Source organism: Chamaea fasciata, unplaced genomic scaffold (genome assembly GCF_029207755.1).
Source record: "Chamaea fasciata isolate MVZ Bird 193981 ecotype frontalis unplaced genomic scaffold, bChaFas1.0.hap1 SCAF_15, whole genome shotgun sequence".
Taxonomy (NCBI): Eukaryota; Metazoa; Chordata; class Aves; order Passeriformes; family Sylviidae; genus Chamaea; species Chamaea fasciata.
Genome location: NW_027094100.1, coordinates 945,806 through 973,467, shown reverse-complemented (window position 1 = coordinate 973,467; position 27,662 = coordinate 945,806). Strand labels below are relative to the sequence as shown.

General features: G+C 52.3%; 2 protein-coding genes across 7 annotated transcripts in view; one reads left to right on the top strand and one right to left on the bottom strand.

Annotated features, from left to right (window-relative positions):
- ARHGAP26 (Rho GTPase activating protein 26) overlaps positions 1 to 9,722 on the top strand; it is a 97,460-nt gene extending 87,738 nt beyond the window's left edge. Inside the window, exons 21-23 of one of the 3 annotated variants that reach the window (XM_066197505.1) lie at positions 4,679 to 4,789; positions 6,628 to 6,719; positions 8,405 to 9,722. In XM_066197505.1, the coding sequence (XP_066053602.1) occupies positions 4,679 to 4,789; positions 6,628 to 6,719; positions 8,405 to 8,493 (292 nt within the window). In that variant the 3' untranslated portion in view covers positions 8,494 to 9,722. Of the gene's footprint in view, positions 1 to 2,043; positions 2,150 to 4,678; positions 4,790 to 6,627; positions 6,720 to 8,404 lie in introns of those variants that run through there. The other 2 variants (XM_066197506.1, XM_066197507.1) reach the window with 2 other exon arrangements.
- Positions 9,723 to 16,009: 6,287 nt separating this feature from the next.
- NR3C1 (nuclear receptor subfamily 3 group C member 1) overlaps positions 16,010 to 27,662 on the bottom strand; it is a 61,392-nt gene continuing 49,739 nt past the window's right edge. For all 4 annotated transcript variants that reach the window (XM_066197264.1, XM_066197263.1, XM_066197262.1 and 1 more), the window contains 3 exons: positions 24,001 to 24,131; positions 21,148 to 21,305; positions 16,010 to 20,296 (listed from right to left, as the gene is read on the bottom strand). In XM_066197264.1, the coding sequence (XP_066053361.1) occupies positions 20,144 to 20,296; positions 21,148 to 21,305; positions 24,001 to 24,131 (442 nt within the window). In that variant the 3' untranslated portion in view covers positions 16,010 to 20,143. The remainder of the gene's footprint in view (positions 20,297 to 21,147; positions 21,306 to 24,000; positions 24,132 to 27,662) is intronic.

Sequence of the window (27,662 nt, the reverse complement as noted above, 5' to 3'; positions counted from 1 at the left end):
GAGAGCAGTCACTGGTGGGTCTGTAGCTTGCTGGTGATACTGGGAAATCTCTGTTTTAAACGAATTGTGCAGCTGTTACTGAAATGCTGTTCCCTGTTAAGATGTCACGATGTCACCTGGAGCTCACCTGGCGGGAGGACACCTGTGCTGGCACCGGGCTGCTCCTGCAGCTTCCTTCCTGCAGCGCTTGCTCATGCTGAGAACTCATCCATTGCTGACTCTCTGCTTACTCCCTCACTGCCTCCAGCATGAGCAGCAGGCTCTGAGCTCCGTGCCAGAATTCTGCACCAAAGCAGCCCTGTCATCTCCTCCCTCTGCACCATCGAGCACCATCCGTCTGCGCTTGGAACGTGGGACAGCAGCTCCAGCCCTCCTCCCCAGAGCCACAGCTCATCCTGGCCTCTCTCATTCAACTGGAAAAGCTTTTAGATGGTTTATGAAATGACTAAAGCAGGGAAATATTCCCACACATGGGAAATCAGCCAAGCAGCCAAGTGACAAGACAAACCCATGTGCTGGGTGTCATCAGGATTACAGAGGGACACGTCCGTGTTGTTGGAAAGAAGATCCTGAAATCTGTGCTGATGGAGATGAGGAACTGGTAAATGGAGATGTGGGGAAGGTCTGTACTGAGGAATTTAAGATTTTTTTGGACAAGTGATGCTGACCACAGGCCATTTTAGCTGCCTGTTTCTCTAAATGTGTCATTTTTTCCACCCAAGCGAGCATGCAGCAACATTACTCCCGAGAGAGTAACGCTGCAGAGAGTTTAACATCATTTTTCTTGCATTAAAGCACCAAGCACAGGAAGAGCCCTGCCAGAATGGAGCCCTGTGAGCTGATGGTCAGGTCTGGGGTGGTGCTGCCAGTGCCCAGGAGCTGCTTCCTAGAGCCCATCCATCACTCCAAGCTTTGCTAGGACCTGCAGCACTGCTTGAGCTCCGTGAGCTTCCCAAACCCAGGCTGCCTCCCATTTCATTTAGGCAACAGAGCCATGGCTGCTGGTGAGCTGCAGTCTTGTCCTTGTTTCGGCAGAGCTGAAGTGCTCTGGCATTACACAAAGCTGTAATTTTCTTTTTTCTTGTTACCTTTGAGAAGAACCTTATGTTCTGCGGCTAGGAATAGATCAGGGAGCAAAGGGCTGGGTGGTCCTTGATGTATTTTACTGCAGTCAGGTACTGGTCGTGTCAGAGTGGGATTATTGTTGTTTATTCTTGAGGTGATTTCATGAAAGGGCTGGAATGCATCAGTGGGCTCTGCCCATCCATAGCTGTGAGATGTTCTGTGGCAGAAATAGCCCCGAGTTCCACAAAAATAAACAAGTTGTAAACATGTTTGAAGTGGAACCGATGTCCTCCCAGCCAGGAGAACAAAGCAGCAGAAGTTGTCTGGAGACCTGCTGAGAGGGGCTCTGAGAGCTGCACATGCCTCGGGGGCCTGAGCCGGGTGAGGAGCGCCAGAGGCAGCCTGGGAGGAGGAGGAGGAATGAAAGAGGCAGGTTAGGAGAAGGGATCACAAAGAAAATTTTTCAGCTCCAGCAACTACAGCGGAGTCTTGAAACAAGAGTTTCTGCTTTTTTTTTTTTTTTTTTTTTTTCACATGTTTGGGCAGCAAACTAAACATCTGCATGGGAAAGGCAGCGTGTACGGCCGGCGCGGGAAGCAGGGAGGAGGATTTGGCTCCTAAATTCATTTCCAAGTGCTGTGTTTGCTGGAAGAGTGGGATTGCTGGAGGGACACATGGAGTGGAGGGTGCAGGTGGCCCTGCAGGTGCTGTGGCACCGTGCCCTCCGTGCCCAGCAGTGCTCCCTCCCTGTGGGATCTCAGCCACTGCTTCCAAGGTGCGGTCAGACCAGCAGGAAGGGCAAGAGCCTCAGGATGCCTTGGGCTGCACACTCGTGGAGCTTCCCCAGCTGCTTCTGCTGGGGAAAGGTCCGTTCTCACTTTGGAAGACTCTAATTCGAGCCGTTTCTTTGTTTCCTGATTCCGGTGGTTTTGGTTCTTAGCAATTTTCTCTGTTTTGTTTCCACTGTGCACCCAACAGGAAGAGTCCCTCGCAAAGCCCTCCCGAGTAAGAAGAAGGAAAAAAACCCATCCAGCTGACACTTCTGGCAGCAGCCAGAACTTCCCCTCAGCCTCTCACCAGCTCTGCTCTTTTTGTGAGAAACAAAATGAAATTGGATCCTACAAGAAAACTGTTTTGTGAAACGCCAGAGACCTCGGGATAGCCCGTTCCCTCACCTGCACTGACACCTCCAACGAGGCAGGACTCGAGTCTGGCAGTCACATAAGCTCAGGAAGGTGACACTCAAGCAGCAGCTTGAAAATAAATACCTGTATTCCATGGGAGGGAGGTGAACCCTTCATACCCATCACAGCCCAGGGTCTGTCCGTGCTGGGGAGCAGCTCAGATGGGTCCTGAGCTGTCCGTGGGTTCTGCTTGAGGAAATGTTCTGGAAGGACCTGGAGAGCAGCTCAGTCCCCACGGGACTGTGTTCATCTCCTCTGATGGGCACGGGGTGCTCTGCACACCGCAGTGCACACACTGGCATTACTGAGCCATTCTCTCCGTGGATTTGCTGGGCACAGAGTGTTTTCTGTGCCACCAAGGATCCAAAGACACCAAAATCCTGCTCCAAATTAGTGACAAGTTCTTATGCAGAGGCTGGCCCGAGGGGTGGTTCTTTCAGGCTTCTTTCCCTAGTAACTCCGAGAATCCTGCTGGTTGCATTCCCTGCTGTCATGAGCGGAGCAGGCTCGCAGTTGTGGAGCGATGACAGAGCGACTTGAGGAGCAATGAGAGCTGCATTCTTTCGCCATGATTTCATCTCAGAAAGTGCAGTAGCAATTTCCAGTCCTGGAGCCTGTGCCATTGGATTTTCCTTCATGCAGTGGAGAGGACCAGGGTCGGTGGCAGACACGGTGGCCATCCCGTGCTGGCACACCCAGTGCCATGTCCCAGTGGCCACCCCATCACCGGCACACCCAGTGCCATGTCTCTTGCCCCTGGAGCTCGCTGCCCACAGCCACAGTGGTGGGAGGGCTGGTGGGTGTTGGTGGCCACTCTCAGCAGGACGGGCTCAGCCACATTTGGGTCGCCAGCTCATGGCTCCTCAAAGTCCCACCTTGGCCAGGGACTCCCCACCTTCTCCTCTTGGAGAATTGGGAATTGCTAGGCCATCTCTTTGAAGGAGCTGGTGCTCAAAGGGTTCGTGTGGGCAGTTTGGGATGGCTTGGTGACCTTGGTAGCAGCTCCAGTTTTGGGGGTGGGAATAGATGGAGTATCTGGTAAGTACCAGTGGCTGGCAGGTTTGGTAAAGACTAAGGAAAACTCGTTTGTCAAAAGATGGACAGTTTTGATGGTAGAAATGCTAAAGGATTGTTTTTAAATGGTGATTATTATTATTATTAGCAGAACCTTTTGAGGGTCTCATTGATAGCCTGCCTGACAGCATTCCCTGTTTTCCAGCCTCTGGTGAAGTCATTCACTGCTGTATCCCGTTTCTCTCTGTGTATAATTTTCTGACATAATAAAGGTGTTGCCTGTAATTTCAGAGGGAATTTATCAGTGTCTGTTGAATCCAGTGACACAGCTTCTGCAAGGAGTCCAGCCAAGAGTTTGGCCTTAAGCAGAGATGGTCCAATTTCCGAGGGGAAAGCATCCACGTCATAAATATCCCCCCATGGTGACACTGGAGGACACTGGGGAAGGTTAAACTTTGGTCTGAACTCCTGTAGGGGTGAGATTCTTCACATGTTCGGCAGCCACCATTCCCTGAATCCCTTCCCTCTACCCCAGGAGGCCTCGGCTGAGGGATAAGGACATCCTGGGGGTTGTGCCCTGTCCCCACCTCATCACAGACCTCTGTGATCAGAAGTACTGTCTCTCAAGGAAAAAAACATAAGTCGTGATGATTTTACCAAACTTGTTGTTTTTACCGAGGCATTTGCAGTGTGGAGGGGGATTTCTGGTGTTTTATCAGGGAGGCAGTTTCTAAGCTGAATTGGATAGGGAATGCCAGTGAGTTGCTCAGCAGAGAAGCAGTAAATGAATCGAGTCAAACTGGTATTTTAGTGCAATAATTGCTTTTTGGTGAACCTTAGAATGACTTGAATCAACCAGTTTGGAAGGACCCAAAACCTTCTGTGTGCAATTACCAGTTCAGTAACTGGGTTCAGCTCCAGTTGGCAGCTCTGTGGCTTCGGGAATCAGCACAAGGGGAAAAAGGGATGTAGAACATGGAAAACAAAATCAATGACATTTTTATACACTGAATGTATGAGCACCACAAGTGACAGACAGAGGGGGGTGGAGGCTGCTCGCTGGCATCGTTGATATCCAGAAATACCAGCAGCTATTTCTGGGAACCCTGGAAGAGCACGAGGCAGGTAAGTGGCCGTGCTGCCAGCACAGACCCTGGGCACACGGGCTGCCAGGTGCCATGGACGGGGCAATGGAGGAGGGGGGTTAATTGGAAGATCCAGCTCTTGTTGTCCAGACAAATGCAGATCCAGCCTTGAAACCCTTCCCAAGGTCTTGGCACTTCATTTCGTGGCTGTGTCTCATGCTGGGAATATTCCCAAGGCACTCGCTATCGTCGGCTGTCGTCTCTGTGTCTCTGGGTTGCTGTTTGTTGCTGTGGTTGCACGTTGATAAGGTCTCTGGTTATGTCTTGCAGCCCTCAGAATCCAAGCCCAACGTCACCCCTCTCACCGTCCTGGCCCATGTTCTCTGCACCATCGAGCCCTATGCCCACCTCCTCTACGTCCAGCGACTCATCCCCCATCAGGTCTGTTGCACAATTCGCTTGGCTTTTTGTTGCTTTTGCTATTTCTGTTTAATTTCCCCGGTTTCCCCCCACTTCACTTCCCTTTCCCTTGGCATCCTGCTCGAACCACCCAACACAGCTGTCTGCACTCAGCAAGAGGGGAGCTTTCAAACCCTCCCGCCCCGGGAGAGCCCCTTGGAACACCCTGAGCCCTGGCTGGAGCCTGCAGCCCCCGGGTGGGGGGAGCAGGAGCTGTGCTCTGTGTCACTGCTGGGCTCAGCTCAGCTCCTGCTGGCTTTGCTCTGCTCTGCAACAGGTAAGAAGTGTACTGCGAGGAGTAGAGAGCCTTTGGAAAGCTCTGCCATCCCTGGTTTTCTGGCCACAGCCTCGGCTGGGATCCCGGGAGGGTGATGGACACGGGGTGCACTGTGCCCAGGATAAAGGTCCTTGGGCATCACTGGAGCAAATCGTTCCTGGAAGCTGCAGATGGCCCAGTGCAGGATTCCCAGCAGCTCCTGGAGCAGCTGAGCTGTGTGCCAGCCCCTGGGGTCCCGCTGTGCCCTGGGGGGCCTGGCACCACAGCAGGCACTGCCCAGGGCTGTACCCTTGACACCAGCGATGCCATCGTGCCCTGGGCTCACTGTGAGCCTGAAAATCCCTCCTGGTTCTCATCTGATGGTCTCGAGCACTCCACGTGAGCGGTGCCCCCCCCGGCAGTGAAGGACCCTCTGGAGTGGGAGGATTGTTTGCCCATCCTGGCTTTTAAGTGTTTGGGAGCTGCTCGTGTCAGGCAGCTGGAATTTGGAGAGGAGAGGTGTCTCTGTTTTGGGGCTCTCCTTGCAGCAAAGCCATCCCCAGCACCCGGGTTTGCTGTGGAGGGGAACTGCTCTTGCCGGGAAGCATTGCTGCTTCCCTGGGCTTGTCCAGGGAACTCAGGGGAACTTCAGGTCCTCAGAAGGATAAAAATGGGTAAAACCACTGATCTGAAATGGTGACACCTTGTTCCCCACCCCAGCAGCTCCTGCGGGCACTTCGTCACTTCCCTTGGCCGTGTCACAGCTGAGCAGCAGTGCTGGATGAGGCTGGCTGCTGGAGTGGCCAGGGCCAGCCTGGCACTGGCACTGGCACTGTCACCACAGCCTGGCAGTGTCCCGGCTTTCCACCAGCCCAAAGCTGGGAGGGAAGGGTGGGGATTCCAGGTGCAGCTGTGTGTGCCTGTGCCGTGCCTGAGGAGCCCTGAGGTCCCTCATTTTCTGCTCTCTGCCAGCAGTTTGCTCCATTCCTGGCTCTCCCTGCTCCAGTTCCCTCCCCTGCAGCGTGGGCACGCTGACACTTCCAGCAGAATCTAACGGCTGTTAAATCTTTTTTACCTTCACGTGCAGGCTCTAAAGAAGTGCAGCAAATTCTTCGCGGACCTGCTCTTGCCTTTCTGTTTTGAAATAACCTTCCAAAAGTGCTAATTCCTCCTTGTGAGATTCTCCTTGTGGCTGCAGCTGCACTTGGGTGGGCTTGGCAGAGCGGGGCCGGAGGCAGCGGGTCGCTGCCAGCACCTGCTGCCGCCTTTGCTCTGTGCCCACCTCTGCTCAGTGGTGGCCCCTCAGATACAGAATCCTAGAGCCTGGAGCTGTCCTGGGGAGCTGTCTGGGCACCAGCGTGGGCTCCAATCCAGGTGGTACCAGCTGGGCTGGGACTGGGATTGGCACTGCGGTGAAGCATCATCCCCGGGAGCCTTCAGCCTCTGCTGCCTCTCCCTCCCGGTCCCTGGGCAGCGCAGGAGGAGCCCAGCAGCCCCCCATGAGCCCCAGAGCCCCGAGCAGGGCTGTGGGGGGCTCTGTGCCCACCCCTGGCCTCTCTTGCAGCTCCCCCCTGCGCAAGGCCCGCGCTCTCTACGCCTGCAAGGCCGAGCACGACTCGGAGCTCTCCTTCACGGCCGGCACCGTCTTCGACAACGGTGAGTGCTGCCTGTCCCCCTGCCTGTCCCACGGCCTGGGGGGACCCTGCAGAGCCCTCCTGTGCACCCACGCCCCTCCGGGTTTAAGGGAGAGCTGTGCCTGCCCCAGGCTTTGCCGTGCACACTGCCGTTCCCAGAGGGTTTCTGCGAAGGGGAGATTAGATTCCGCGTGTCAGCACCACAGATACTCCGGGTGGTGTTGCCGAAATGTTTTGTTGCAGGAGATGGGAAAGCCACGTGTGCTTTTTTTCCCCCCTCTGGATATGAGTGCTGGAGCAGGTGGGCTTTGCTCACTCGGAGGTCGTGCTAATGAACACAGATTTGGTGTTTCCTGCACCAGGAGTTTGTGCCCTGTGGAACTGAGCAGCTCTGGCTTAGTTACAGTCCCAGTGTAAAGACAAAACTTTTTGCTGCTTTCCAAGTCATTCTTGGCTTTTAAACGTTAAGCATTGTCATTTGGGAAGCTGCTACCGCAGGCACTGGTTTTGCCCTGGGATATAAAGGCGAAGGCAGCAGAAAGGGGAGGAGAACGAATACATGTGAATTAAAGACAATCCTTCTCCGAAGCAGCTCCACAGTCATCTAATAAATAAACATGGTCTCCCCTCTGAGGGCCCGTGGGAATCAGAGCAGCTAGGAGGGGAACAAGTTTGAATTAAATACATTATGTTTGCTGATAAAAATCAATGGATTAGTCAAGGGAAAAAGTCCGCAGCGTGTTCCAGTCACTCCGCAGCGCAGCCAGGGCTCACGTTGGCTGGAGGACGTGAGGTAGAACCAGCCTGGCTGGGTGGGAGTCTTGCTGTGATCAAGGGGCTTTACAAACCCCAGCGAAGGCAGAGGGATCTTGGCAGTACTTGGAGCCAGGTCCTGGTTTGTCTCTGAGCTTCTCTGGGGCTGCAGGTGGCCGAGCAGCAGCTCCATCCAGCTGGGGTTTGGGGCTGCTGCTGCCCACAGGGAGCAGCGCCCACGGGGCACTTTGAGAGCTCCACTTCAACTGGTGCCTGGTGCAGCCGCCCCCAGACACAGAGTGAGGGACCGAGGCCAGACCTGCAGTCACGGAGGCCAGGGAGCTCCAGGAGCTCTGGAGCACTGGCTTCCCACCGTTATGGTGGGAGGGGGGATATTCCTCTGCCTGCGGGCGTAACCCTGGCCTGGCTCCTGCAAAATCAGCAGATTTTTGGGAGTTGATTGAATAAAGAAAGGCTTTTGAGGACTGATCGGGTTTCTGGTTGCACACAATCAGGTTGCAGGGTTTGCTTTCCCGCTGGGATTGTTCCCTAATGCAATTTCCCTCCCAGCCTGGGCCCAGGCCAAGCCGGGATGTGCGGAGTTACCATGTGGTGGAGTAAACCACGTTCTCTCCAACTTCCAGGAGATCTCAGCTCAAATCTGGAGGAAGTTTTGAGCCCCTGTTTTTATCCCAATCACTTCACTTCCCTCAGGCCAGCAGCCCCAGGGAGTATTTGGAGCCTGCAGCTCCCCTGGTCCTGCACTTGGTGAAGGAGAGGCCAGGGAGTCCCACGGGGAGCAGGCAGGGACAGAGCGCTTCCGCTGCCTTGGCGTGCTCACAGAACGGTTTGGGTCAGCAGGGACCTTCAAGACCATCTTTAACTGTTAGTTTCCTTTCTTAAAGAATGACATGTTAAAGGTCTCACGTGCCCTTCCTTCCCCTGTGTCTGCAGTTCACCCATCCCAGGAGCCCGGCTGGCTGGAGGGGACCCTCAACGGCAAGACAGGACTGATCCCTGAGAACTACGTGGAGTTCCTATAACTGGGGGGTGCACGGAGCCGCTGCTGAGCGTTCCATGGTATCCATGGGGAGTCCTGCAGGCCCCTGTGCCCTCTGCCACCGTGTGCCCGGGGTGGGGACAGCCCTGTGCCCGCTGCTGGATGTTTGTGTGGATCAGCCGCCGCCGCTCCTCCCGCTCCCGCGGCGCTGCGGGGGAATGCTCCCGGGGACACGGACAGACCCCCCCGTGCTTCAAGCCCACATCCCCGCCGTGGAAAACCAGCCGAGGGACACGGCAGAGTGCTCCCAGGGGCCGAGCTGAAGACCGGGAATGGCCCCGAGGCGAGGATTCCCTGCGGAGGGACATTGCCCGGCTGTGCAGGGCATCAGGGAGCCAAAGGTCCCGCCGAGGAGGACTCCTGTGCTCCCGGAGCCTTCCCTGGCTGCTCTCAGTGCTGCCGGGGAGCACCCCGAGCCCTGGGGCAGGGGAGGGCTGGGGGCTGAGCTCCCTTGGTGGCCGGGCAGCCCTGGGGGTGTCCCCTGTGTGCCCCCACCGCGCCGGCTCTTGCGGGCGAGAGCGAGCCCCGGGTGGGCTCTGCAGGGCTGGCAGGGCTGGGCAGGCACCTGCTCGGCGGAGAGAGGATGTTTTGGCCCAAACCTCTCGAACTCTTCTCTTATTTCCAGGATTTTGGTTTTGTGGGGTGACCCTCGGCCTGCGCGAGGGTCCAGACAATCCCCACCTCTGTTGTTCGGCTGGTTGGTACCTCCCCGTCCCAAATCCCACTGTACAGACGCATCCACGCTCCTGCCAGTGCCCAGGCTGCTGCTGTGCCCTGCTGGAGCTGCCTCTGCCTCTCTCCAGCGTTGTTTTTCAGGCCTCCCCTTGCTTGCAGCCTCCTCCGTGCCAAGTCTGTGCAGTGCTGGTGGTGCCGGGTGAATTTTTTTCCATCCTTGCCGGGCATTTGCTGTTGGAGTGGCCGGGACGGGGCTGTGGAGAGCCAGGGACGAGCCCTCGGCTGCAGCAGCCCGGCTCCTGCCTCCATGGACACTCCTCGAGGGCTCGGCGGGGCCGGTGTGCAACCCCCTCATCATTCCAGGCCCTTTTGGAGGGGCAGGGTGGGAGAAGGAGCGCTGTTTGACTGCAGAGCCGGGATTTTCGGAGCTGGAATCATTTTATAAGAAGAAAGTCCTGAAAGAGCCCCCAGCCCGTGGCGCTGGGGATGGATGTCGTGGCTTTTTGTAACAGTTTTAAAGACTCTTGAGTGACTGAATTGCTCTATGTGTCACTTTTTATTTTTGAAAGGATTAATGTATAAATAGAGTATCTTAAAATATTATGAGGAAAAGATCTATATTTGATATTTTTAGAAGAGCTGTAAGGAGAGAGGCAAAGGACATTTGAAGCTGGTCACTGAGAGGCTCCAAAGCCCCCGACCCCAGCCTGGAGCTGCTGCTTCCTTCTCCTCCTGGTGTCACTTAGAGAGAAGGGAGCTGAAATTTCAGCCCTCCTCACGTTTTCGTCCACAGTAATTAAACTTCCTGGGCTTTTGTCTTGGGGGAAAAAAAAAAAAAGGAGGAAAAAGGCAATCAATTTTTTTTTCCTGCTTTCCAGGGTGGGTGGCACAGCTCATTCCCATGGGATCACACCCTCTCCACAACACTCCGACCCCTTGGGGAACACTCTGGGCCCCTCACATGGCTGGTATGGTTTGGGCAGGGGTGAAGTCCCCAAACTGCCTCGTGCTCTCTGCTCTGAGGTGTTGGATGAAGAGGGTGAGAGGTCTGTGGGGATAAAATGCGGTGTTTCCCTAGCACACTGCTGGTTCATCTCCATCCTTGGATTTTATAGCCAACTTTTGTGCTATTTCTTGGCTTTCCTGAAGGCGAGGATGAGGCCAGGCTTTATCCAGCCCTGGCATCAGCTGGGGCTGGGCTGTATCCAGCCTTGGCTTAGGATGAGGCCAGGCTTTATCCAGCGCCGGCATCGCTCCGTGGCTGTGCTGGGACCTCGGGGCTGGCCCTGCCTGGGGTGGGTGCATGCGAGCCCCTCCCTGGGGGTGGGAGAGGGATGGGGAGGCCTAATGGAAAGGATTTCAGAAAAAACCCTCACTATTGCATCTGTCAGCACTGTCTGTTTGTGTTTGTAACTGTCCTGTCCCTCCTGCCTCCCCGGGATGCCGCCGGAGCAGAGCGAGGGCTGGGGATGAATGGCAATTGCAAACCTGCCAGGAGCCCTCCAAAAGGCTTCATTTGGGGTCAGGGTATTTGGGGACCTGCTTAGCAATGCTGTGTGAGCACCAGCACTGCGCTGCTCCCGCCGTGTCCCCACAAAACCTTTCCGGGCAGGGTCCCCCCTCGGCTCCTTGGATACTCCAGTTACTCAGACCCGGGTAAATTCCTTTCCAGAGGCACTCGGGAGCTTTTGGATGTGCTACCTAGAGAGTTTCTGGGAACAAAAGTCCCACGCTGATGTATTTACAAGATGTCTCCTGGAGGAAAGGAAATCAAACCGAGGCAGAAGTTATTGCTCTTACAGGAGAGCCAGTGGAGTGGTTTGGTTTTTTTTTTTTAATTAAAATTTTCCTAAAAGAAAAACTTGTCTGGAGCGCTTACTAAATGTTCCCATTTGGGCCAGCGTTAATACTGTAGTAAACATTGGTTTATTCCAAGAGAAATTAAAGATAGGAAATATTTATTTATTTTTTTTTAAACCAGCCTGACGCAGCATTTGATGCTTAATATTAAAATCATCAGTCAAAATGGAACGAAAGCTGCGTGGTGACGCTGCCAATGGGCAGAGCCTCTCCCACAGCCCCTGGCCAGTCACTGTGGGCATTAAACCAAAAAAAAAGAGACGGTGCAGTGATGTCTGTTGGAGCTGACATCAGAGGAGTCTCCTGGTGCAGCCCTGCCATGTTTCACATCGACGGCTGATGTTCCACGAGCGCACCGTGAGTTTGGTTTGGCTTTGGTGGCAGCTGGATTAATTGGGGTGGGCTGGGTTTGGTGTTGGGCCGGGTTTGGGGTTGGGCTGGGATTGGGTCAGGTTGTGGTTGGATTGGGTTGGCGTTTGGGGTGGGCTTGGATGCTTGAGGCCATTTCCTCTTGTCCGGTTGCTGGTTGCCTGGAGAAGAGGCCAAAGCCCTGGTCCATGGACACCAGGGATGGATCAGGGGTAGCTGAAGGGAGAAGTCACCGCACAGAGCCAGAGCCGGGGGTGGAGAGAAGTGTTAGTGAGTGCGTGGTGGTTTAAAACTCCTCACGAACCAGAAACCTTAAAGCAGGGGTATTTTCTACATTTGGGCTAATTCAGATTTTTAGCTTTTGGGAAATAACGATGAAAAGCAAAGGTTTTTTAAAGAAATATCTGTTCAAAGCTCTGTTCTGTGGGTGAGCGGCTGATTGTTTGCAGACGGGCTCAGCTGGTAATTTAGCACAATGCTGACAGCTCACGAGGTAGCACCTACCTATTACTTACTGTAAATCCTCCCTTCTGCTAATGAAGCTTATTCTGCTTCTAAACCTCAGACAAAAGGGTCTAGAAAATCACACCTGGGCTCTAAACTCACTGACGCACACAGGAAGGGGAAAAAGTGCAGCAGCCGGGTGCCCCGGAGACCAGCCTGCCTTGGATTAGGTGGGGATGGCAGGGCAGGGTCTGCCGCTGGGAGTGGGGGGAGTCGGAGCAATCCCATCTCCACAGGGACGTTCCTGTGTCCCTGCTGTGTCCCCATCTCTCCGGGAGCCCCCCACAGCCCCCATTGCTTCCCATCAGCTGCTCCCCCAGGCCTGCCCCGCTCCAGCATCCAGCTGTTACCCCGGGCAATCAGATCATTAAACATCTGCAGAGGTTTTGTTCGCAGCCACCTGTGAGCGAAGAGCAGAGCAGGAGGGGCAGGCGGTGGGAGAGGCTCCAGGGGTGAGCCCCAGGAGGGCTGGCATGTGGCTGGCAGTGAAGGCGCCACCGGGGTGAGCATCTCCCTGGCACAGGGGGCTGGAAAGGGCTTAAAGCCCAGCCGGTGCCACCCTGCCATGGCAGGGACACCTCCCACTGTCCCAGGCTGCTCCAAGCCCTGTCCAGCCTGGCCTTGGACACTGCCAGGGATCCAGGGGCAGCCAGACTTCTCTGGGCACCTGTGCCAGGGCCTGCCCACCCTGCCAGGGAAGGATTTGTTCCCAACATCCCACCTAACCCTGCCCTCGGTCAGTGGGAAGCCATTCCCCGTGTCCATGCCCTGCCCAAAGCCCCTCCCCAGGGTCACACCAGGGTGAGCGCTCCTTTCCAGCCCGTGGCACCGTGTCCTGGCAGCAGCAAGGAGCTTTTCCCAAGGCTGCCCCAGCTCTCGAGCAAACAGGCTCGTCCCGACCCGGGTTACCCCAGCCAGGGGCAGCCGGGCCCGTGGCACTGCGGTGACACCCGTGTCACCACGCCGGGACAGTGCCACCCCCGCTGCAGCCGGCTCCCAGGGATGGACCCCCACAGGGGACAGCGATGGAGCAGCCCGTGTCCAGCTGCCCTCCCTTTCCCACTCCCAGAGATCCTGGACGTGCTTTGTCCCTTTTTAAACCTTCCTAATTTTGCCGCAGCCGTTATCCATCATCAATATTTCCGACTCGGGGGGATGCACCTGCCGCTTTTTGCCTCTGTTCCACTGCCGGCTATTTTGGGGTTTTTTTTGCCAGGTTTGGGCTTTCTGTCGAGCCCCGGGTGTTGTTTTTGTGGGTTTTTGTGGGGGTTTTGTGGGGTTTTGTGGGTTTTTGTGGGTTTTGTGGCCCCGCGCGGTACCTGGAGCGCCGCAGGGGCCGCCCCGCAGCCCGGGCAGAGCCAAGGACTCGCCGCCATCCCCACCGCGCCGCTGTTTATTATTTATTTCCCCAGCAACCGGGATATATTTAGCCCGACTGCTCTGAGCTGTTTCAGCCCCATTATGCTCAGCAAATCCAGCAGGCCGGGGGAGGAGCGGCGGCCGGGGGGCGGCAGGAGCCCCCGACCCGTCCCTGCCTGGGCAGGAGGGGAGGCTGTGAGACCTCCCCCGGCTCCCCCGGACGTGCCAAGGGTTGGGCTGGGCGGAGTTTTAAAATCTTCTTTTTAATAATGGCAGTGTTTGAGCGCGGCCGGCCGGCGCTGCGTTTGTTTGGGGCAGGGACACGTGCGGCTCGGCCGCAGCCCAGCTGGAGGAACCCGGCCTGCGAGCCGGAAAGGGGAGAAAAGGGAAAGGGCAAGAAGGAAAGAGAAAAAGGCAGCAGAGAAAGGAGGAGTTCAAATTGCTGGGGTGTCATTCTGGGTTTGCTCTTGCAGGAGCCCGGAGAGGGGTGTGCTGGGGCCAAGGCAGGAGCCCAGGGTGACAGGACGGCAGGACAGTCCCCCGAGCTGTGTCCCCCCGTTTCCCCTCTCGGCTCCCCAGGGACGCAGCTCCCCGTGTCCCATCCCTGCAGATGATTTCCCATGCTCTGCTCCCTGGGGACACATCCCCGAGCCCCCTGCCCGGCCCTGGGCACACCAGGTCACCTTTCTCAGCAGGAAGCGTCACCCTGTCCTCCTGCATTAGGAGCACAATTACTGCCCGCACCTGACGCTGCCTCAGCAGCTCTGCCCCAACCTCTTCATGTGGTTTGATCTCAAATCAACAGATCCCATAATTAGAAGGATTCCACTTACTCGTTATTTTTTTAACCTAGGCTTCCCTGTTGTGACCTCAGAGAATATCCTTAATTATGCCCTGGAGCCGTGCCAGGCCTGCGATGGATTGGATAAGGCTGTTTACTGCCACCCCTCCTCCAGGTTGGATTTTATCAGCTGATCCATGGGCTCAGGCACTGGAGGCCAGTGAACGCCCTTCTGATGGCTCCTCTCCGTGCTGCTCCTCCAGCCAGCCTTTGGCAAGTTCAGCATTTACAGGTTTTAATTTTGAAATGTCCACATACTATATTATATATATATTATAATATATACGTGATGTATATTATGTAATATATTTTTTATATTTGTATATATATGTAAATATTTTCAGGTTCACCAAAAATTGAAGTTATCAGCAACCCTGGTAAGGAAATGCACCAAACTTGGTGGACCCTGGCAGGAGCTTGGCAAGAGCACTGAGAGAATCTGGGAGCCCCTTTGGGATACCCAGTAACATACAGCCAAGCAGTCTTTCATTCTGTAAAACCCCAGAATTTGTGCCTGACACGGCACAGCTCCGTGTGCCCGGAGCTCATCACGAGCCCAAACTGCAGAGGGGACATGGGCAGGGACAAACCAGCCCACCGGGGACCATCCCGGGGCCAAACACGAACTCCACAGCTCAAACGCGAAATGTCAGAACTGTAAAAATGGCATTTAATGGCATCTCTTCCTAACCAGCCTGAAATGCCACCATTTTACTGGGATGATGTGAACACAACAGAAATCACAAATTGCAGTCGCATGCTGAGCTTCACCCGAATTTCTTGGAAGCTGAGGATCGAGTCCAAGGAAGGACGTTAAGAGCAGAAGGAGGTGGCAGGTGAGGGCAGCCCCCCCAGGGCCATGGAGCATGGGAGGGAGCACAGGGAAGGGGCAGAAATCCTGCAAGGAATCAGATCCCGGGCCACAGATGCTTCTGACACCAACGCCTTTGTAAATGGAAGTGGCCAAAGGGGATTTCGGGTGGAATGTGACCACACTGAGCCCTTGATGCTCTTACCATGAGCTGGGGCCCGTCAGCCACTGAGCAGTTCTTTATCTGAGGGTCTGATGGCTCTCCTTAAAGCATCTTTCCATAACTGCCGCCCGAACAAACGTGGTTATCGTAAATCCCATCCCTGCCTTGCCTCTGACCCCGTCCAGCTTGGGAATTACCGAGGGGAAATTTATGTGAGCTTTGTTTTAATTGCAGACAATTCAAAGAAATCATTCCCTGCTGGGAACTCGGCCTTTTCTGCTGCAGTTAAATGAGATTTTATTACAGCACGCCTGGCTCTGTGGCTCGGGGGGGAAAGGCTGAGCTGTGCTGGGGGAAAACCGCCGCGGTTTCAGTCACCGAGGGGTTGGAAACACCAAAAACTCCAAGGGCCGCATGGCAGGGAAGGAGCTTCATGGCAGCATCTTCTGTTCCAGGGCTGGGACTTTCTGAACCCAAGTGCAGCATCTTCACACCAGAGAGGGAAAGGCTCCTTGCAGCACTGCTGGGTTTTTACCAAGTGCTTTTCCCCTTTTCCCGGGTTCAATTCTGTCTCTGCTCAGGACCCCAGGGCAGCTCAGCCCCACCACCCATCCCTGCCCGGGACCTCTGTCCCAACCCACACCTGGGGGGCCCCCAGGCTGCTCAGTACATTTAATTTCCTTCTATCACTCATGTTGGGCAGCTGGCACCCGCCTGGGGAGGGAGCTTTTTTCACACTCTGATGAGCATCAGACAGTTGGGAACCACTGTAGGGACAAAACACATTTAAAATCATCAAATTAAAGAGGGATTGAGGTTGGAAGGGACCCGAAAGTCACAGAGTCCCTCCCCTGCCACGTCAGACCCAACCCTCTCCAGGACCACAACAAAAACTCCACAAAAGCATTTTGGAGCCATTTAATGAAAAAAAGCAGAATTTTATTATATGGTTTCTGTCCATTATTCGGCATTGCTGTAAATGGCTCACATTTACTGCAACTTCTGTACAGATGTGTGGCTTTGTATTACCAGAACAGCAAATTTAAATGAAAAAATAAATGTTCAACAATTCCACACAAGCTTTTACAGTCCAACATTTCACTGAGTAGGTGAAAACTACAGACTTGTTACTACAGAATTATTCAGCATGAATAAAAAACTACAACTTTTATTTTTAAACAGGAGTCACTGGTTTAATTTCTTTTCTTTTTTTTAATGCTGTTTAAAATTGCTGTGATAAAAATAATGATTTTTTTTTTTAATAATGCCATACACTGGTATGATATAGGATTTGTCCCCAGTATATATCTTTTTTTTTTGTTTGTTTAATATACAAAATAGAGTAATGACCCATCGCTGCCTCTGCCGGGGGCAGGGGGTTGGAGGTGGGGCGTTCCCACACACTCCCAGCCTCTCTGGCTGGAGAGGCCCTCGACCTTCATGGAAAATTTGGTTCCTATGAGACGTCGATGGCTCAGCAAGCCCTGGGACAAGGGCAGAGCGTGCCTGGTCTGTGACCGTGGAATCCCAGGCTGGACTGGCTTGGAAGGGACCCTAAAGCTCATCAACTCCCCCCTGCCACGGGCAGGGAACACCTTCCACCAGCCCAGGCTGCTCCAAGCCCCGTCCAACCAGGCCTCGAACACTTGCAGGGCTACAACAATAATAACGATACAATCTTTATAAAATCTCCCTCTGAAGTCATGTCCCTGAAGTCCTCCCTCTCTGAAGCGTCGGCCGCAGGGCGTTCTCCCCGCAGCCCACGCTCATCCAGGCACTTCCTCCTTTCCTACCTTTTCCTGTGGAAATGGCGAGGTCATTTTTATCCAGCATCGATTGGCACCGGTCCCCAGCCCCCCCCCCGTCCCCGTCCCGGTGTCCCCCTAAGGCCATTGCGAGTCCTGAGCTGTCCCCGCCGGGCGGGCGGGTCCGTGCACTTTGTGATAAGGCACTCAAGGGCCGACGCCGGGTTCTCCCTGCTTTATCCAGAGTGCAGGGACTGCCCACTGCTACACGGACCACGGATAACGGGACACGGACTGCTCGCCGCTGACTACGGCACTACGGACTCTCACTGGTGAAGTTTGAACTGAACAGCACGTACAGGACGATTCTTCCTCTAACATCACAGTTTCCTTTGTTGGTGGTTTTTTTGTTTGTTTTTTTTTTTTTTTTTTTCCTTAAATCCAGAGACTGAAAATGAATATAACAGGCAAACAGACACAAGGGGCAGAGGGCCTCTCCTCCTGTGTGACCGGTTCTCTCACGGGGGGATCGCTGAACCCCAGAATTTGGGTTGGAAGGGATCTTAAAGCTCATCCAGTTCCAACCCCCGGCTCCACCATCTGTTGGAGCTCACTGCAGCTGCTTTTGCTGGCAAAAATGACAATCTGGGGTCTCTGCACCCCGACCCGCACACGCTGTCCCCCGGCTCCGACCGGGGGCCCTGGGGACGCCAGTTCATAAAACATTCTCCAAAGTAAGAGCGCATTTCCCCCACCCCACGAGCCCCCCAACCCCAGCAGTACAAACTCCTATCTGTATCACAAACGGGCGCGGGAGGATTCCCAATGACTGGGGCTGCAAGTCGTAATTAAAATCCTGACCTTTACCTGTTACAAAATGTACATATTCCTTACAGATCAAAGAAGAGAGTGATTATTTTCTTTTATTAAAGACGCTATTTTACTCCAAAGTACTGAATATAGGAATTTTTTTTTAATAGGTATAACATTCAAAAAGAGCTTTAAGAAAGGATGAGAATTGAGTTTCCTATTTCAATTGGAAACCAAGGTCTGCTCAATGTAGAAATGTGCTGTGAACACCCCACGCTCTGTATTTACATATTGCTGGCACCTGGATGTGGATTATTGCCCAATTTCTAAGCTGTTTTTGCTGTGGGAGTGAGGCTGTGACAGGTTTTGCAGCGGGGTCTGGTTCAGCCGTGCCTCGGGAGCGGCTCCCGACCATACAGATAGGAGTATCCCACCCCAAACCAACGGGAATTTTACACAGTGATTCAAGACACACAACCCAACCCCACAAACACCCACGGAGCACAGGTTTCCCCCTCTGAACAGAGCACTTCTTTGGATACCAGCACCGACAGCCGCGGCGCTGCCTCCGGCCAAACCACACGCCACGGTTTCCACTCAGCATATCTGTGACCCCTACAAAAAATATAATTACATGTATCATGATAAAGCAATCTGTCATCTAAAAATCATCCTTATTATACACTATACAAGCTATTTTACAATCATTTAATAAATTGCTTTTAAAGCTGCAGTAGCCCTTCCCTTTTTTTTCTTGGATCAGCGAATATACCGATTATACATATTTGAAACTATAACTAAATATAAAAATATATTAGGTTTTGTATTTTTTCTCAGACGATTTTTCTCATTTCTATTACACAAACGATCTGGCCACTTTTGAGTAAAAATCAAATTTTAGAGTGGCGTAGTAAATATTTCCGTTTTGAGATACAGAAAATTGTTAAGGTGCAAGTAGAAAAGGCTACTACAGCTTCTAAATGTCGAAAATATCCTCATCAATGGCAACAAGGAGAAATCCACAAGGCCTATGGGAATTTATGGCACGCCAGGAATTCAATGTGAAGGGCTGCAGCCTTACAAAGACAGAAAAAGTTTGACGGACAACTCTAAGACCACGAACTCAGTTGCGGAGCTCTCCTGCTCTCCAGGAAAGAGGATGGAGCAGTCAGTGAAGGGTGGAGATGTGGAATTGGGTCTCTAACCAGGCGAGTCTGGAGCTGGGAGATCCAGTCCCAGCTGCGTGGACAAGTCCCCGGAGAGGAGGATTCCGGAATCCTACAGGAGAACAACCCCAGCCACCGGGTGCACTCACACGTCCTCCCCTGTCCGTGGGGGTCTCCAGAAATTCTTGTGTGTGATGACAGCTTTAAGTGTATAGAAAACAAGAGTTTCTCCACACAGAAGTAAACTTTTCTGAAGCTATGCATATTTTCCTGAAAATTTCCTGATGGGCAGTCAGGACTGATCTTCTTGGCATCAATGCAGCCCGTGACTCTTTGCGTTATGGCTGTTGCATCATATGCAAAAATCAGGCTTCTTCTTTTTTTTTTTTTTTTTTTTTTTCTTCTTCAATATATAAAATAACCTGCTCATTTACATCCGGTTAGGACTGGGTTAATTTTTCTATGAATCTGCATATCCAACGCTTTTGCAGTGTACCAAAAGGATTTGCTTCATCCGGATCTGCTGAAATGAGATTTGAGCGTGTTCTCCCGCCCACCCCTGGCCCTTAGAAAAAGCCCAATTTTTATGGCCACTTTGCCGGTTGAAAGCATTAGGTTAGAAAAGCCCAACCCAGTTTCACATGAATCTACTCGAGTATTTTTACTGTCTAGAGGACGTTTTTAGGAAAGCTACGAGCTGCCCCACCTTAAAAAACCAGCTGTACAATAGGCATCTTGAAGTATTACAAAAAAATTATGTAAGAAAAAAAATGAACAAGCCGAGTTCACGGTATATAAAGTTAAAGGAAATTGCTAAAACCAGACAGTAATAGCTATAAAAGGCACAACTTCCCTTTTCTGATATACACTTGTAAACTTTCTTCAGGTTACATGCATAAACCGAAAAACTACCTTAACTTTAAAAAAAAAAAAAAAATCCAAAACACTTGACCAAAAAAAAAAAAAAGCCTAAAAAATTGTCTCCAGCCAACTGCAGCAATTAATTAATTAATTAGCAGAATGTTCGTAACAGCCTCAGAGCTTGTCACTGGTGGTTTGATGCATCCAGGGATGGTGCACGAGGGGAGAGAGAAAATTTCTGCCCAAACCGAGATCTTCTCCTTTTTCCTTTCTCCCCAATTCCTTCCCAAACGCGAGAAATCCGCTGCTTCTCCAGCCTAACTCTTGGCCCTCTGTAAACCACATGTAGTGCATAATTACAAAAGAAACACCTGCGAGGACAAAAGGAACAAGTTCTGTAGGTTTTTCTCTTTACAAAACAAAGCTATCGTGTGACGGTTTCTTAAGGCAACCCTTTGTGTTAAGGCAGTCACTTCTGATGAAACAAGAGCTTCTTGATATTTCCATTGGAATATTTTGGTATCTGATTGCTGATGATTTCTGCCAACATTTCTGGGAACTCAATACTCATGGATTTATCCAAAAATGTCTGGAAGCAAAAGCTCAGAAGATTTTCAACCACCTACGAGTGACAAGACAAAGAATTACTTGCACATGAAGATGCTCAGAGAACATTCACCTCCCTCCTCCTCAACTCCTGCCCACAGGATGGGGCTCAGGCAAGACGTGCACAGGAATCCTCATTAAGCTCATTAATTATTGTCCATGGCACTCTGATATAGACCACACAAACAGACTGTGCAAGGCTTTACAACCACCGAGGAGATTCGGTTCCAATTCCCATTCCAGCAGATAAATAACACACACATGGATAAGCTAAATGAGATCTTTCCAGGTGCTTGGTACAGTAATAAGAAAAAAAAAACCAGTAATTTTGAGGTCTCAATGTTACCCTTGTCTTAAACACTGCTTTGTGCTACATGTGCAATTAGAATTAAACTGCCAAAGGAGACAGTCTGAATTGAAAATTCCTTCAAAATTAGATCACTGCTAACACCACACATAGTGCTGAGGCATTGTTTTAATGGAATTTCAAACTATCCCATAAATTCCTTACTTCTTGGGCTCTGACATAAGACTGCTTTTAAACATCACATTTCTGCTTCTACTGCAAAGTCAGTTACAGCTCCTGAGCTCCTCCTTTTTGAAGCAATGCAATTTTTAAAAACGGGAGAGACTGAACATGAGATCAATTCTACAATTAATTGCTGTGGATTGCACTGCAGAGGCAGCCTGAGAGGAGCATGTTCAAGGCTGTCAATTTTCGTGAGGCAGCAGAGGAGCATGACCTCCTCCTCCTCCTCCTCCTCCCCGATATTTGTCCCTTTAAATATAAAAGAGCTGGAGGAGCTCAGTGTCCCCGCCCCAAATGTATTTCTGCGGAATGCCTGCAGCATTCCTGTCAGGACTTACATCATGCATAGAGTCCAGCAGTTTAGTCAGTTGATAAAATCGCTGCCAGTTCTGGCTGGAGTTCCCTTCCCTCTTGACGATGGCCTTGCCCAGCTCCTTGATGTACGTCATGCGGATCTCCTCAAACAGGGACTGGCTCTTCAGGCCCTCCTTGGGAACTGCAACAGGGACACCAGCCTTTCAAACACTGCAAAACTCAACTGGCACATGGTTTAAGTTCTCTTACATTAGTTACACGGAGAGGGAATCGTCATCACGAGCTGCAGTGACAGGACGAGGAGCAAGAGGGGAAATTCAGGTTAAAATATGGAATTGTTCCCTGTCAGGGTGGGGAGGGCCTGGCACAGGCTGTCCAGAGAAGCTCTGGCTGCCTCTGCATCCCTGGGAGTGTTTCAGGCCAGGCTGGAATGAGATGAGCTTTAAGGTCCCTTCCAGCCCAAACCATTCTGTGGCAAGTTGAAAACGAGCCAAAGAAAAAGGGCTCGGACTGACTGAAATGACAGCAGAGACAAGGAGGGAGCAGGATGGGACAGTGACCAGCTGAACACAAAGCACAGGCCTACTGCAAAATAATAATAATAAAAAAAAACCCTCTAGAGATATCCCACCAAAAAACAGCGGGAAGGGAACCATGGAGGCAGAAACACCCAGCCCTGGAAGCTCCTTGATGGAGAACCACCAGGGCTGGAGCTCCTGTATTCTCCAGGTCTGGGGAAATGTGACATTAGGAAGGTCCCATAAGACTTCTGCGTGCCCAGGGAAGAGCAAGGGCAGGATCACAGGACAGCCTGGAAAGGATCCTGAAAGGTCATCTGGTCCTGAGGCTCCTGACACGGATCAGGTAACGGGCCCAGGCAAGGCAGCGACACTGTGGACAGCACACGGACTGCGGCCGCCTGGGGACTCTGGGCACGGACACAGCAGCTTTGGGACACGGGTGGGACACTGACACAGCGCCGGGGGCAGAACCCAAGGGCTGGGGATTCAGACCCAGGGGAAGGCCCTGTGCCTGTCTCCTCCTTCCAAAGGCCAAGGACCAACAAAAGGAGCTCCAGAGGTCCTGAAGGTGCTTCCCTTCCCTTGAGGCCTCTCATCACCTCGGGGAAGTGAAGGAGTTGAAGACAGAGAAGAGAAAGAGCTGAGACAAAGGTGACCAAAAGCACGACAGGAGGACAGAGGCCGCAGAGCACATTCCCTCGGGAAATCCAACCTGCCCTGCACTGTCAGCGCTGGAGAGATCCTGGAGTGAAGCCTCTTGTCTGTCTTGCCTACACAGGAGATGAAACCGGTCAACTGTTTCAATACTTCACGTGGAAAAGGTCTCTGAGCTACATCTGTGTGTGTGAGCTACGAGTCTAGACCTGTGTGGGATTCCTGTTTTACTCCTTCTCTTCTCTTGGAAAACTTAACACAGAAACACAATCAACAACTTCAAATTATCAAGCTGTGGATTAAAGAGCTACAGAAACCTCGGCTTTGCAATTGCAGAAGTTCCCTGATGCACCACTCACACAATGTTCGTACCCTAACAAAAGGAAGATAAATTGTCTCCCACTGGAAACGGAGTGGAGAGGCCTCTCTGGGCAGTGCCAGCTCCCGCCCGGCCCCGCTGCTGGAGGGGCTGAATCCTGCCAGCGCTGCCTCCTCACCACTCCTGCCATGGAAATTTCTCCATGGAAATTTCCAGCTCCTGTGAAGAAAGTTGGCCTACGCCACACCCAAAACACTTGAGGAATTTTTGGGAGAGATTTCAGAATCAAACAGGAACTGTTTGAAATCTGCAGTTTCAGGGAAGTTTTGAGTTCCTACAAAGCCCACGGCCGTGAGAGGCTGAAAGTCTCCTCTGAAAAGAGCCCTTGTCCCAGCTCTGGGCTTGGCAGTGAGGCAGTGCTGGGCACTGCCAGGCTGGTGGGGCTCTGGGGGCACTGGCCATGGCACCCTCACACTGCCCTGCCCACACCCATCACCCTCTGCCCTGACACAGGGTGAGCAGTGCTGGGCTTCCCAATCCTCCTGCTCTTATCCAGGAAAAGCCCAAGGTGAACGATCCTCATTTCTGTGTAAGAATCAAGGCTATTACTCACTGGAAACATTAAGGACAAGGAATGTTTACACCCTCAGGTGTAATAAACTTCATAATATTTACTTTTCATCACATTTCAGGTCCCTTCCAAGCCAAAGCACCTGATGAGGATGATGCAGAAGTACCGAAGTACGTTGACAAATCTTCCCTTGCTCTGCTGCTCTTGCTACCTTTCAAACACGTGGGCACCTCTGCGGGGCTCTGAACCAAACCCCTGGTGCCAGGGAGAACAGGAACCCGTCCGTCAGTCCCTGCCTGAGGCAGCTCCCTGGGGATCCTGTGCCCGTGGGCTGGGCTGGGCTGGGATTTCCCAGGACACAGAGGCTGTGCTGGAGAGAGGTGCCCGGCTCACACCCACCCCAGCACACTCACACACACTCCCACCCTCTCCCTTTTTGCTGTGTGAGTCCCTGGATTGCAGCCGAGCCTGGGCTGAGCGCAGATCCTCAGGGAGCTCCAGCCCCACGGAGCAGGGGAGAACAACGGGGGAAAAGTAACACTGTGGAAGGCATTTACACATCATCACTTACATTAGTTATGCCGTCTCAGGTTTATTTCTGTCCATTCTAAAAGGACTATTTTTGACACTGCACTTTGAACTTTGATGCAGTACAGACAGAATTTACTGAGCTGTGACTTGTTTAACTGCAGCATGTCCTACCTAAAGTTAAAAACCAGCATGGAGCATAAACCTATCGCACAATATCTATTGCAAGTCCACCACATACTTCTGTAGGAGCAAAAAGCTTGGTACTGAGCTGTTCACCTACTTGTAGAGAGGAGAAGCAACGTCTTCATGCAGAGATACTCCTCGTAGGAGACTTGGAGGCGGGACAGCTCTCGGGCCACCATGAGCATGTGTTTGCATTGTTCATACATACAGGGGAGATTCATCCTCTGCCTGAGGAATAAAAGCACAGGGATTAGTGAAATGTCTGGCTATCTGCACGTCCTGGATCTGTTTTTCCACGCTGCAGATGAGGAGCTGTAGGTGAGCCCCGGCAGAGTAAAAGAGGTTCTATCTCTCACTGTGCCCCTGAGGTGACTGTGATAATCTCACTGTGCCTTGGTGACACAGATAAACACTGGCCCTGAGTGCAGGATGAGCACTGTGACATCCTGAGTCCCACAGCCCTTACAAAGGGAGCCTGTCTGCACCAAGGACTCAGCAGCAAGCTCTGCTATCAGCAGCCACGGCACCCACATGACACAGAAATCAAGTTCAACCCGAGTTCCCTGAGTCTCTCATCGTCCCAGGGAAACATGATGGAGTAGATCTAGCCACACCAGAGCTGGGATTTCCCTAATTCTTTCAGCATCTTTGAGAAGTGCACCGAATTTAATGCATATTTATAGATTTAGGAGTATCCTCCTGTAACTTCTCAGTTTTCAAAGTGACTTTATACTCGTGCCCGTCCATGTTCCTGAAGCAATGATGGGCACTGCAGTTAAACTTCATTATCTTTGTACTCTAATAAACTCGTTAATAACCATAAATGGAAAGTCATGTTGGAATCAGAATAACAAACATTATGTTTTTGTATATTTTTTTTCCTATTTCAACGAAGCCTTGCATGAAGACAGGAACTCCTTTTATCTAATACCTCATCTGACACAGCAATCTTGCTTATGTGTGCTCTTATGGCTGGTTCTGTGAATACTGCAGAATTCGTTTTGAGTGGGAAACGAAGAACAGACTAATTCTGAAGAGCGCAAGACAGATTTATGCTTTTCCATGGGTTTTCTTTTGTACAGGAAAAAGACAAGCAAAATAACCCCGTGCAATGAGTACACAATCTCTCTGCAGCGGTGCCAGCACCTCATTTTTTGTTAATGATGTGTCACCTTTCCTTGCTATCACCTATGCAGCATTATAATCTACACAGAGACAAAATGGGTTCCCTGTGGGAGTAATGAGTAAGGTTTGGTTATGAAACAACAGTTCCTCCAAAGCTGATCACTTTCCCATTCTCCCTCGCTCAGCCCTTAAGGAGGATCATGCAATGTACCCTCACCATCTCCCTGGGAAAGCCTGAGTGGAAACAGGGAACAGCCCCTTCTCCAGGTGCAAAACCCAGGGGGAATTCCAATGGCTTTGGAAAGGCAGAAGCACCAGCTACTGAAACTGTATTAAGCCAGACCAAGCACAGGTGTAATCCCCCAGCATTTCCAAACCCGCTGTTGGACAATTCCCTCCCCGTGGAACTGGGCCATGTGTGGCACTGTCCCACACCTACAGCTCCAGCTGTGGGCACTCACAGCAACCCACGCACCCCGGCTCCAGCTCCGGATTCCACCACCAAGGAGCACCGGCACAAAGTGCACACGAGGTAACAATGCTGCATGAAACAGGAGCAAGTGCAATGCTGGGCACTGGGATGGTTCTCAGGGCACTTGACACAAAGCCACCACTTGGCCACGTGGCAAACGCTGTCCCGGCCCCTCTGGGCTGCACCGAAGCCCACTCACGTATTTCAAACTGAGTAACTGAAACCCACTCTCTGCCAGGGCTCAGCAGTTCTCCTTAGGTAAAACCGTGCCCATTTCTGGGCATCGTGAAAGGGGTCAGCCTGTTGTTTGTTTCTGCCTGCTGGGAACACGACCCCGTCCAAGGGGCTGAGGATCCAGAGGAAGGCACACAGCTTTTGGGCAGTGCCAAGGCTACACGAGCCGCAGCTCCCAGAGCAGGGGAGCAGCCACAGCCCCGTGCGCAGCCAGGGCTGGGTGCAGGGTGGCTCTGCCCGGTGTCACAGCACAAGGAGGCTGATTCACCACCCTGGCCCAGGGCTGGCACCGCTCTGGGAACAGCTCCCAGCCAGGCCGATCCTGGCCAGGGCACATCAGATGATCTCAGCTGGCACAGGGAGCTGTCCTGGGGACACAGAGCGGGACAAGGGCAGCGCCCAGGGCTCTGCCTGCTCAGGAGCTCAGCTCCCCTCCCCTCACAGGGCACTCACCAGCCCCACAGACCACTCACCCACCCACTAACCAGTGAACACTTCATGGGGTGCTACACTCGGCTCAGGGGAACACGCACAGTGCTCCGTGAGGACTCCACACATCTGCCTTCTCAGCTGAGCTACCACTGAACAGGCTGGTCCCCCCTGACCCCCTCCCTGTCCCCTAAATACCCAACCCTGTGCCCCAGGCCTGGCAGTGCCCAGGGCACAGGGATGGGCACAGGAATAGGCACAGGGATGGGCACAGGCATAGGCACGGGGATGTGCATCAGGATGGGTACAAGAATAGGCACAGAAATGGGCACAAAGATGTGCATAGGGATGTGCATGGGGATAGGCACAGGAATGGGCACAGGAATGGGCATGGGAATAGGCACAGGAATGGGCATGGGGATAGGCACAGGGATGGGCACAAGAATAGGCACAGGAATGGGCGCAGGAATGGGCACAGGAATGGGCACAGGGATAGGCACAGGAATGGGCACAGGAATGGGCATGGGGATGGGCACAGGAATGGGCATGGGGATGGGCACAAGAATAGGCACAGGGATGGGCACAGGAATGGGCATGGGGATAGGCACAGGGATGGGCACGTGGGCGAGGGAAGCACAGCAGGGTTTGCACTGCTCTGAGTCACCCAGTTCAGCAGAGCTGCACAGCCCCAAACCCCAGTAAACAAGATGCTGCTGTTCTGAAAACCAGATGACACCAACTCCACAAAAGGAGTTACAAAAGAATGTCGGGGAAAAAATTCGGGGAACAAGGGAACTGAGAAAAAAAAACCATTGCTCACACAACTGACATCACTTGTTGTTTTGCTGTTCAAAGCCAGCAGCACAGCCACCCTGCCCAGCACACGAGATCAGGAGGACAAACGTGTGACCTCACTCCCCCCAGCAAGGAGCTGCAGTGACGAGCATGGAACCAGAGTCAAAATCCCGAGGCCCAGGACTTCCAGGAACTTCACAAGCTGGACAGCAATTAAATGGCATCTGCTGCTCGATGAACACAACTGTGCACTGTCACTGTGCTCACTGTAATTTTGGGCACCCTGTGACATACCCAGAGGACGAAAGCTGAGACAGAACGGGCGCCAGTTCCAGCAGGGCATGTTTTCAATCACAAACTGGGGAAACAGTTATACAATACTGCAAAATCACAGGTTTAAACCCTTTCCAAGTACTAAATAATGGCCAAAAGCCCAAGATTTATTCAGCTGCCAAACTTTTCAACAGCTTGAATCAAGTTTCATGCATGTGTGTGTATAAAACCACGTAAAATATATAGAAAATTGCCAGCTAGTATAGACACACCTCCATAAAAAATAAATAAATTATAGGAGTACAGACATGCAAGTGGAATATTCAATAAATATTCACTTTTTAGGAGAAGACTGAACAAATGGCTAACATGCCAGTTCAAGACATAAGAAGAGAATTTAATCCTCTTTCCCACCGGACTGTGAGCTACTG